Source organism: Neodiprion fabricii, chromosome 7, assembly GCF_021155785.1.
Source record: "Neodiprion fabricii isolate iyNeoFabr1 chromosome 7, iyNeoFabr1.1, whole genome shotgun sequence".
Taxonomy (NCBI): Eukaryota; Metazoa; Arthropoda; class Insecta; order Hymenoptera; family Diprionidae; genus Neodiprion; species Neodiprion fabricii.
In genome coordinates this window covers 8,575,547-8,588,277 of record NC_060245.1, presented here as the reverse complement: position 1 = coordinate 8,588,277, position 12,731 = coordinate 8,575,547, and the positions used below count along the sequence as shown (strand labels likewise).

At 44.2% G+C, this 12,731-nt stretch overlaps 1 protein-coding gene across 1 annotated transcript in view; it reads left to right on the top strand.

The window, feature by feature from the left end:
- Positions 1 to 12,731, top strand: part of LOC124185963 (dynein axonemal heavy chain 2) — a 670,443-nt gene that overhangs the window by 394,100 nt on the left and 263,612 nt on the right. Inside the window, exon 23 of the mRNA XM_046577226.1 lies at positions 11,648 to 11,867. Within this exon, the coding sequence (XP_046433182.1) occupies positions 11,648 to 11,867 (220 nt within the window). The remainder of the gene's footprint in view (positions 1 to 11,647; positions 11,868 to 12,731) is intronic.

Genomic DNA, 12,731 nt, shown 5'->3' with positions numbered 1-12,731 from the left:
TAACTTCACACAATTATTTTTATCAGGTTCAAGGTCTTATCCACATTACTAAGAAGAACTGGTGCAATTTTATCGTTTGGACGCCAAAAGGATTGATCTTCGGCAAAATACTTCGTGACGACAGTTTTTGGAAAACTAAAATGGAAAACAAATTAGCCGATTTTCTTCACTTCTGTCTTTTACCAGAAATAGTAGATTCGAGACGTGCTCGACAACTCCCAATTCGCGACACTCCTCAAATACTTGAAGCTCAGAAAACCGCGTGTAGTAAGAACAAAAAATCTTTGAATAAATGGGCTTTTAAGAAAAAGAAAGACGAGTAACAATTCCCTGCGCGTGAAAAAATAACATCGACAAATGACAAATAACAAAACGGACAGACGATACGGGCTTATGTAATTATATTGTACATTGAAACTTTTATTTATTATAACTATTGTGCAATAACCTTCTGTAAATTTATTCTATGTTTCATCTAATCCATACTTGCATGCGTTGCCATATTTTTGTTTGCGGAACGTTCATTATTTAGTTCCTGCTCATTCGAAATTTCACGTGGGTCGGACGTGCTTCACTCTATTCATTTTTCATAATCCTATACTCAAATACATTCCTAAATACTAGGTATATGATATTCGCTTGCTTTCAATGATCAACAATTTTATTTTCAACCATTAATCGGGATAGCTTATTTTTCAATTCGTTCTGTTCCTCAAACGATACCTTGTTACCACGAGAAATAGGTACACGCGATTAAATACATTTGTGCAATATGTTTCTCTGATTCTTTGATCTTCCATCAATTCCGAACTCACTGCCGCATGTCTATCTTATTGTTTTTATAATCCATTATTTGTTTTTTTCATTACTTATTATTTCATGTATGAGTTTTTACCCGGCATGGTTGGGAGGTTGGGACGGGATAGGGTAGGTCTTTTTATCACAGCGGCCTCCACGTGGTGAGACCTGGGTAATTGATAACAATATTATAATGTAATCAATTAGCCAACGGCTGTTCCGTGGAATTTTCCTTTCCATTTTTTAAGTCTATTTGAACGGGTCATGCAACAGATCTCTTGAAAATTAGATACATAATTTTTCATAACTCATCATTTAAAGATTTGCGTAATTTATTATTACTGATATATTCATAACAATACGTGTATAAATACGTGCCAACCTCCGCTTTAATGTCATAAACCACGAAAACTTTGGTTCCGTTGCAACATTGCCCATACGGCTGACTTTAGAACGCTAAACTACTCGCTGAGACCCAGTCCCGGTGGAGTGGGGGGTCTCGGCGTGTCAGGGGCACGGACGTAAGTCCTGCCCAGTCTTCCCCTCGGCCGCCTGGCTCGAGCAACGCGGGAAGCCGATTCTCCCGCGCTAGCTCACCAGCTCTCTCTAAACTCTCGCTTCTAACTAAATATATAATTGGGGTATAATTGCTAAACCATAGAAATTTTCATACCTAGATGGTAAGAGTATATGTCACCAATCACTGGTACGAGAGTTAACCGTAATCTTACCGACCGGTGACGGCGCACAGGCAGCCCGTTAACTTCGCGCTCGTTTATTTTCAAAAAATAATGGAACGGATCAACGAACTTCGGCAAAAACTGGTACTCAAATGTATTTTGTATCGCTGATCACGAATCAAAAGTCGTATTTTGCAGAATTTCAAAAGCAGACCCATTGTGACAGTTGAAAGTTCAAAAATTTCTTTGTCGGGCCCAAAAACCCGTTAAAAACATATTTCAGCAGTGGTGAATTTTTCCCAGGTGGGACACGGTTCGAAGAACGTTTTTCCGTAAAAGACCGACAGTCAATTTTTTGGTCATTTTTGACAAAAATTTCAACGAAGTCTCCCCTTAATTTTTTCTTACTTTTTATACTAGTAGTGGTGATAATATTTAATTTGACGTACCGCATATTATATTTTATTCGCTATTGTGCATGAATTTGTATCATAATATGAGTTTCTTAAAGTACACTCTCGTATAGATTAAGCTGCTGAATATTATCGTACCTTTTACCACTTTCTTATTAACAATCTTGTATTCGTTAATACTTGTAACATTTTTCATATTTCTCCGCAATATCGTATTTCTTTGTTAATTTAAGTCCCGCTTATAATCTTTGATCTTATCGGAATAAAGTTTATTTAGTGTATTCTTTTCTCTCGCAACAACCTTTCAAAACCTCTGAGAATCTCTCAGTTTTGCAATCTCTCGTAATTAATAAAATTCCGCTGTGAATTATCTTGAATTTTTATGTATCATAAAATTATTATTTTGACGATCCGTCGATAATTTTCTCGTAAATTGGCTGTCGCAATTTACTTTATTAATTACTTTCTCGTTCATGATACCAGTTTTTGTAACTTCTAAATCAGCGTCAATCTCTCTTGGCGAGTACCGTCGACCGCAAATTTAGTGTTATTATATTGTCACTACTGTTCCGAGCTATTGTCAACTCCAACAACTACCGATTCCTAATAAAGTTCCTATAATCTCACTTAAAACGAACAAACTAATAATTGACGTAGCATCATTCTTGGGAGAGTGGGTTCAATCACGTCACCCAGTGACGTGATTTTTGTATTATATCGCTGATACCGGCCTACGTGTAACTTTCTCTGCTGCCATCTTTTGTTAAAAGGTATCGTTCGACTTTATTCTCTCGAAAATCCTACGAACTACTATTGTTGGATATATTAATTGTTATGGACTTGTTTAATAAAATTTAGTGAATTATTGTTAACTCTTGTAAGCTTACTTGGCTGACTCGAAACTTGTAAACTCTATCGACAATATACGACTGATTTAACTGTTCATTTCTTTGACTTGAATTTATCTATTTCTGAATTCAATTATCCCTAGCTGCCTTTATATGCCCACATTATACCAGTTTGGCTTGGTTTCCGAGAAAATCGAAGGTCAAGTTTCACGTGCGGTATATGTATTTTCGCAACACCTGCATGCAAAGTCCATTTTTATGCACCATTTACAAGCACCGAAAGTAGTCTTTTATACACATGTGCGGGAAAAACTTTCGCGTATTGCTAGGGGTGTGAGAAAAAAACCTTCGCACATAGCTAGCGGTGTGCGAGATAGACGGTCGCGCTTTTATCCACAGTTGCGCATTTCGTAAACAGCTGCATTAGCGCCACCGATGGAATAGTTTGTCACTCTTTGCCATGCTCGACATCGTCAGACTTTTCATTACAGGTGTAGCAAAAATAGAGTTCGATACACGTGCGAAAGTTGGCAATGCCTACCTAGCGTGAATGCGCCACACTCGCCCTTCAACTCGTCTACGGTTCGTCTTCGGGCTCGTGCTACCCCTTCACGCTTGTGCGGGCATTGCCACCTTCGCGCACTAGTATCTAAAAACACTATACCTAAACAGTGCGTAATTGGCATGCAAGTAAGTGCTGCGCAGTAGGCTAGGTTCATGGCTGACACGCTGCCGACCCATGTCGAGTCCTACCAGCACCCAACTTTTTTGTTAACATTTATTTCAACAATTCTTCAATTTCTTAGCAAAAACACTACGTATGCGAATAAAAAATACAGATAGATTTGGATCGCGTGTGAACAGCATGAGATATACCGCCAACATGTCTCTGTGACGAGCTGCAGAGAAAAATCCGAATTTTCAGAAGCGGTCAATCAGCTTCGTATTTCATCTTCAACAGGGCTATTTCAATTGTCGTCACCATCCAGACATCACCGTAGAGTTCAAACGTTCACATAAATTTTATATGGGTTGAGCGATTTGTATGTCATTTTATACTTGGACGACCGTATTTATTACTGACTCTATATCTATTGTGACGGGACGCCTTGCCGGCGTACCGGCACCTGACGGGCAGCCCGAGCTTCCCAAATATTATGCTTATCGTCACAAGCCCAAATCTTGCGACACACTCGGTAACCCCACCACGTACCAATAAACCAACCAAATCACGCGATTTACCGTGCTCTCTCTTCAAGAGACACGGCCAATCACTATTTCCAAAATCCGCGAAACTAGACGACTAGCAGGTATAAAAGTCAAGCACAAATGTGGCTCGACATCTATTCTATCATCTATCGTACAATACATCAGAGTAAAACCCCACATCGTCCAACGCGAGGACTCATCCGCGGCGCACATTTATTTGGCGGAACATCTTATCTCAACGAGGAACCAGAAGTCGACACAAACCACGATCACGAGACATGAACTCGTCACTCCAAGAATCCTCGAACACCACTGTCAATCAAAGGAGGGTATTCAACGTATTAAACATTTCATCTGTTTTCAATAAAAGTCCTTAGGTATTAGGGAGCCGTGTCTGAATGAAGAACAGCATTGCGTCTGACCTCATAGCTCAGATACGGTGATCGTCTCACAATTCTCTGACCCATAGGTAGGGCACTTGAACCTGTAAAGAGTCTCTGTCATTGCGACTGGATGCCTTGATACAGGTGACGGTATATTTGTGTAGAATCCCCGATAATTTGACTACCACGCTATCACATAAATAATATTCTGTCTTACTATTGGCAAGACGAATAATTATCAGTACCAAATAACGAACTCATCAACGACGATTCTGGATCGTCAAATACCGTCCTTCTGACGACCATGCTAACACGCCAATAATATTTAGTCTTGCCATAGGTAAACCGAATTATTATCAAACTAAATAAGAAAAAGCTATTCCTTCCTAAATTACCACAAATTTCCTAAACATTACAAGAAAAATAAATTCACGACGTCACATCCTGTCTCTCATCCCGCCTCTTGGGAACGAAACATTTAACTATTTAAAGATTTGCTCTCTGGAAACAAATCTCTCGGATCACGAGTTAATCAGTCATAGCGATCGATCTGTGTGTTGCTTCACAGACACAGATCAAGTTTGACCCTCGACCGTTTATACGGCCTGTGATGATGGGTTTATTCCACTCGTGCCATTGCACATGAGAGTGAGGGAACAACTTCTCAGGCTATCTCGAATACCAAGTTGAAACGGTCAAACTGTAGCAACCTCTTCGAGGAGTTCATTAAATAATCGACAAATAACCATTCTCCACCTTCCTTCCGAGTCCAGAAACCGAATCCTGCCGTTTTATTTACGAGACAGGAAATTCTTGAAATTAATATAATATTCGAATTTGTGCGAAACCTCCGCGCTACTTTTCATATTACGTATGAAATTCTCGCGATATTTGGCCCGTAAATAAACTCGAATCGTTCCAAAAAGCCAATACCAAAAAGCGTATGGTTTGAAAAAGACCTAAGATTCTTGATCGAACCGATGATTTAGATGATGTTGGGAATATTACATTTAGTGTATTTTGGCTCTCCATGCATCGATCGAATTGATATAGGGCTTGAGTGAAAGCTCTTAAAATCTACAAACGTATAAAACTTGTTAGATTTCGTGGTTTATCGTGAGAGGGGAAAAATGTGTGCTAATATTTTTATCAGGTCAGTTACGAAGTCCTTATCCTTGCGCTAAAAGTCTGAGCGTCGACTCGCGCGCGTACATGTTTTAAGTGAACTTGGCGCGATCGTTGACCGTCGATCTTAATTACGTACATGTTTACATACGTGCGCGTACGTTATTCTCGAGTTACTCTTTAGACGAGCCTCCCCACTCTTGGCGTGTGGCCTCGCAGGCTTCGCTCACCGTATGGTACGCTCACACGTATACGTGTGCATAATATTATCGAAAATTACTCCCCAGGTGAGAGAAGTAGGTACCCCGGAGAGCCTAGAGAAGCATAGCTTCAAAAATCTGTTCGGCATTCAGCGTTTGACCTAAATAATCGAAGTTTTCTACAGAATTAGGACGACTTTCATCCACGTTTTCAATTGTGTATAAAGTACCTTCATTTTTACATTTGAGTTCTGATTTCATGTGATATCATTCACATTGTGTCAGTACTGCATATTAGAGATTTTGCAATTGTTCCTAACTACGCGGCATAGATCGAGGTTAGGCGGTAAAGAGAACTCGGGTGGCGGTACTTTTTTTTTATGCGACCGGTAAAACAGCGCGGTTCTTTATTGACACTATGCTTTTTAGGAGACGTATACATAAATACATATAGATAATGGAAAATATAAAAACTCTGAAGGGACGTACAATACATTTCACGAGACGCACACATTCACGGCAATGCGCTCGGGACAGACTAACTCGGCCCCCAACCCTAGTCGTGCGGCTAGGCCGCGCTTTTCGCGTCTCATTAATGGGTGGGGGTTGTGCGGTCCGGTAATCACGCCGTATTTTTCAGATTCTTAACACTCGGCCATGCTATTTATGTGCTCGTCCTCTAACGCGTGGTTTGACAATTAGTGCTCATAATACTACCCGTAACAAACCGTTACACAAACTACTAAGAAACTCCTTTTTTTTTTTTTAACGCAAGGGAAAACTACGTTTCATCGTTCGTTTCTTCCTTTCTACATTTTCACACAACCACACGTACATTTTACACTTATACAAGCTTATATTGTCCTCTACTCGATGACGTAATCATTTGAGTAAGCCTATTCTATATATATATTCCGTGTTCTGCCGGCGTCATATCGCTCCTTCATTCGTTGTTGTGCGATCTCGATGTTACCACGCACGTACTCATGTCGTCGCTCCGTTGATTCATATTGCTCCGTTTCTGCGGCCGTGAGTCTGCGAAGCGTGCCCTCGTTCCGCCTAGGTGCGTACCCGTAGACTATTTCAAATAGACTCTTACCAGTACTTGCGTTCCGCATTTCGTTCAGATCCAATTGAATCGAACGTATCCCGCGATCCCATATTCGCCCGTCGTCTTCAGTGAGATTGCTCCAGATCGCTGCAACCAAGGTGGCATTGACTCGTTCCACCTGGCCGTTTGCCTGTGGGTGACGTGGGGAGTTGAGTGTATGTTATATACCATGGTCGTTACAGAAGCGGCTGAATTGTGTTGACGTGAAACACGTGGCTCGGTCAGACACCACGCGCTCGGGCGCTCCGTAATTCTCGACAAATTCGTTCAACACGCGCACTGTACTGGCCGCTCGCGTGTCGCGCACTGCTCGAATGACGACAAATTTCGATAGGTTATCCACAATCACCAGAATATATTTGTTGCCCTTACTACTCGCGACGAAGGGACCCAAGTGGTCCAAGTGGACGACGGCGAAAGGGCGCCATCCCGGTGGGATCGGGTGCAACTCGCCTGGTTGTCGCCCTGGTTTGGATTTGGTCGTGACACATTTGAGGCACGCGCAAATGTGTCGTTTCACATAATTTCTCACACCCGGAAAGTAGTAGTGGTCCAGTATGCGCGCTGCCGTTCGTTCAACGCCCGGGTGACTCTTTGAGTCGTGGAATTGTGTCACTATACTTTTTCGCATTTTTGTCGGCACTACGAATAGTTGTCTTCCGTCCCGATTTTTGTACAAAATGCCTCCGCACAATTTGTAGTCCTTCACGCAACTCTGTTCGTATTTTGTCCGCGCACTCACAGGTTTGCTCAAAATATCCCGTTTAATTTGCAGTTGTTCGTCTCCATGCTGATACACCGCCACTATTTCCTCGTCCGTGTTAATAGCGAACACTCCTAGTGCCTCAGTCTCTTCCGGTTCACCAGCTGGCGCCCTACTGAGCGCGTCCACCTGCGCCAATTTCACCCCCGGCCGATGCACAATTTTATAGTTATATTCGCTGAGTAAGTCGTGCCACCGTATTACCTGTGGATTTAAGGTTTTCTGTGAGTCCATGGAACACAATGCCTGGCAATCCGTAACGATAGTGAACTCCACGTTAGCTAGCATTGCTCGCAATCGTGATACCGCCCAAACAATTGCCAGTAATTCCAGTTTTCCGCTGTGATAGCGGTCCCGGGCTCGCTCGTGCGTCGGATAATCGCGTAAACCAACTGCATCCGCCCTTCCCCATCGCGCTGGAATAGCATACCGGCTAGGCCCGCTGCGCTCGCATCCGTGTGTAGTTCCGTCACCGCCGATGGATTGAATGTCTGTAACACCGGAGCGACGGTTAGTTTATCTTTCAGTGTGTCAAACGCGTTGATCTGCTCCGGTCCCCATACGAATTTCTCGTTCGTCTTTAGTAGCGCTGACAATGGGCTCGCGATACTCGCAAAATGTGGCACGAATTTCTGGAAGTAGCTCGTAAGTCCTAAGAAACGTCGTATCTCGTGAACGTTTCTCGGCGGTGGGAACTTTTTTATCGCTTTCGTTTTCTCCGTGCCCGGCTCAATCCCGTTGGCCGGGATCTCGTGTCCTAAATAGGCAACCTTGGAGAAGAGGAAGCGGCACTTCGTTAGTTTCATTATGAGTCCGACCATTCGCAGTCTTTCCAGTACTGCCCGTAGTTTCGGTTTTAGGTCGCTCAAGTTCCGTCCGGGAATGAGAATATCATCCAAATAGAACAGCGCCACGCGATCGCGTAACGGTCCGAACGCTCGATGCATCGTCTTGGAGAAATAGGCGGGCCCATTCATCAAACCGAACACCATGCGCGTGAATTCGACGGTCTCCTCCGTTGTGATGATCGCGGTTTTTGCACGTGCGTCTGGTGATAGCGGAATCTGCAAATAGCCACGCGCCAAGTCCAGCACAATGAACAACGCACTGTCTCGTATTTGCGCTAAGTGATCGTCGATATTGGGCAGCGGGAAATGTACCCGCTCCGTGACGGCGTTAAACTTTCGCAAGTCAATGCATAATCGTGATTCGCCCGTTTTCTTCTTGACTAGTAACACCGGACTCGCGTATGGTGACTCCGTATCGGTGACGATGCCCGCATCTCGCCACTCGCTCACGATTTCACGTATCATCTCACGTTCGGGGGGTGTCACGCGATGATAGGGTTTGCGACACACAGGGCCGGCCCCCTCTTTTAATTTGATATCCATGACGATATCCTTTGCGCATCCTAAATCGTGTAGGCTCACCGAAATATAATCTCGGAACTCGTTTAATAACGCCAGGACTCCTGCTCGCACTGTCGCTGGTTGTTCGCCCCCGATAATCACGTCTTCGGGGTTTATCGTCGCGTTTCGTGGCTCGCTACGCGTGATCGTCGCGATTGTTGATAACTCGCCACGTATGGTCGATGCTCCTTTCGGCATGACTTGCTCCATTTCTGTCCAATTCACGAACGGGAACTCGCGGGGCCCGTCGTGCGTATTCAACGCGACAAACGCGACCGAGTTCGGAGGAATCGCCGCCCGTTTGTTTGTGCGCATTTCTCCAACCGGTTCGACGAAATCTGTCGGCAATCACCTGGGTCGGTGAAATGAAAACTTCGCGCCGATTTTTTCGCAATCCACACTGTCGTGATCCGTGAACGTTCTGCCGATTAAAACGTCCGTGCCCTGGTAATCGTCCGGCACTACTTGAAACTCGACATCTTTCACGCACACGTCGTCGATACTCACTTCCGCAAGTATCTTACCCAGACTGTGTACGACGATTTCGGACGGCCCCTACGGCTTAAGGGGTGTCGTCTCCGCGTTTATGTGCAAACCTAACGTTAACACAGTCGAAGCACAAATGGTGCACTCCGCACTGCCCATGTCCAGGTGCGCGGTCACTGATTTTCCGTCCAGTGTCGCACTTTTTATATACTTGAGCACGGTCGGATCCCGTGCGCTATTGACCAGTTGCACCGCCCGTGGCTCCTTCGACGCGCCCGCAGTACAATTTGTACCCATATGACCTGGCTGATTGCATTTGAAGCACGTCTGCTCGCGCCGTGGTTCAGTGCAATTTCGCGACGAATGCCCTGTCTTGTTGCAGTTGCTACAAGTGCGATACTCGACCCACTTTCGCCCGTATGGTGGCGTACGCTCACGGTTGGGATCGCCTCGCGTGACCTCGTTTCCACGCGTTGTCTCGTTCGCGCCCGATTGCGTACGTTGTTGCTGATATCGTGGATTGTCGCGTCCTCTTTTCTGCGATGAGAAAGCCGAGGTTTGTTCTTTCACACACCTGTCAAAATAAACCAAGGCGTGTAACAAGCTATCGTGGTCATAATGTGTCCCCGGCATGACCATACTGAATGATTCACGAGAGTTCAGTCCCGAGACTATTTGTGATTTTTCTTCCCAAAAGTTTAGATTTAATCCCTTAAGTAACCGTGTTTAGGCATGGAAATAAGCCGATACTGACTCGTCCCAACCTTGCCGTCGGGCCAACATTTGGGCCCACCGCGTCGGCTTGTCGTGCGGAATCATAAACGTGTCCGCGAATCGCGCGCGAAAAATCTCCCACGTCGTCAAATCTCGCCCATGCGTTCTGGCCCAGTCACGTGCCCCGCCTCGCAAATGAATGCGCACAGCCGAAAGCACGTACTCGTCCGTCCAATTGTGCAGTTCTTGTAGCGAGTCGAGATTTTCAATCCATTCGCGCGCATGTACTCCGTCATCCTCGCCTGTAAAATTTTTGATCGCGCTAGATAAATCTGGAACAATTTGATATGAAGGTGTCCCGGTCGATGTGGTAGGGACCGCCGCTGGTTGAGGGCTGGTCAGTAGTCCGGCGAGAAGTTGTATGAGAGAATCTGTATTATTTTGTGATGATATAGCCCGCAACGCATATACCAGTGGAGGGGCGGCTGCCTCGTTTACTGACGACTGGCCGTTCGGTACCGCTGCTGTTGGTAAGCCATCCGTGATACCGCTAAGCTCCGGTGATAACTGACCGCCATTCGTCGCCTCCCCTTGTGTGTACTCGCCTGGGGTTTCCGCTCTCGCTCTCTCGACGCGCGTCTCCGATTAAAGTCCGTTCACGGGAGGTCCGTCTCCGCTCCTCGGCCCAATCTGACGGTCGCTATTTTGGCCGTTGTTCCACTGCTCGGGTCCAAGGGCTCCGACGCTACGTGAAGTGTTGAACGACGACAAGTCTCTACCACGCCCGCGTGCAAACGACCGTTGTACCGCCATTGGATTCAGAAGGTACTCCGCGAGTTTCTCGAATTCACTTTCGTCCACCATTCACTTTTCATTTCCCGATATTCACGTTCGTTACCCGGCACGTGGTTTATGTATCGCACTTCTGAAATATTAGAGATTTTGCAATTGTTCCTAACTACGCGGCGTAGATCGAGGTTAGGCGGTAAAGAGAACTCGGGTGGCGGTACTTTTTTTTTATGCGACCGGTAAAACAGCGCGGTCCTTTATTGACACTACGCTCTTTAGGAGACGTATACATAAATACATATAGATAATGAAGAATATAAAAACTTTAAAGGGACGTACAATACATTTCACGAGACGCACACATTCACGGCGGTGCGCTCGGGACAGACTAACTCGGCCCCCAACCCCAGTCGTGCGGCTAGGCCACGCTTTTCGCGTCTCATTAATGGGTGGGGGTTGTGCGGTCCGGTAATCACGCCGTATTTCTCAGATTCTTAACATGCAATTGAAAGATGCGTCAAATACGAGTGGGTGCTATACTGGTGAAATAGACTTGTACGTAAAATTGATTTTTGAGAAACTTTTACAACCTGTTGGATCACAAAAAAATTTGAGTCGGTATTACTGCTGGCGTAGTGAATAGTTTTATTCTGAATTTTGCTTCATAATTTTATTACATTATCAAATGTCATGTGTAAATCCATTTTCTTTTTTTGCAGGATTCCTTTTCATAAAATCGTAGTTCCTACGGTGGACACAGCTCGATATGATTACATAGTGAGCATGCTGTTATCGCACGGGTTTCCTGTGCTCCTTGTTGGTCCGGTGGGCACAGGGAAAACATCAACCGCTCAATCTGTACTTGAAGCCTTAAACCCAAGAAAGTATTCGTTGTTGACCATCAATATGTCTGCGCAAACTACTTCTAACAATGTCCAGGTACGATAACATAACTTTTGCTGGATAAATTACATCGCTATTTACGCAAATCACAAAGTTTTAGCTAGTGATCAGAGTGAATAACTGAGTAAACTGGTTTTTATTGAAAGAAGAAATGCGCTCCACGCTTCCTTTTCGTCGAAGTATTGTGGCCCGATGTACAATAGCTTTTGGTGAATCACAAATCATTCAAAGTCCAACTCATTCTAGCCTTCGAGTTGGTACAGCAGCCTTTTAGATTTTAATCAGATTTTTCACCGTATAATTTGCATTCACAACGACGTCACTTTCAAATTCGTGCCAATGATCAATCATGTATATCACAAGTATTGATCTTACCTTTTTGCGTCTATCTTGTGTTTTGACTTCACAAAATGCTCTGAAGCAAAAATTTCTGCCAAGGACCATCTGAATAATAATTCTATTCATGTTGAGTCAGAGCTATCAATAAGACCTATATGTAATCTCGCCAGAGCTGTCGATATTTTCACAGAATCGTATGTACCTATGTGCCAATAAACTGAGCGGAAGCTGTTACTATGAAATCTGTCAAATATGCGCTGTCGGTAACTTCTGTCTGTCATCTGAACCGCAACGTCATGCACATGGTGATGTTTGTTTTATGCCGTTTCCAGCTTTACGGATTACAATTGTTAAATTTCTAACAGTGTATTCAATTTCTAATTTTGCTTAAGACTACTTCTATTTACAGAGGAACATTTTTAACACCGTAGCTGATGTTGAATTCTTCTGTAATCAAATGATATAAACAGTCAGATGTTAAGGCTGAAGAATTGGAATGAAATCGAAAAATGTTAATGGCTAATATTGTCAAACCCTAGGAAATGTAGCCTTAATTAACTA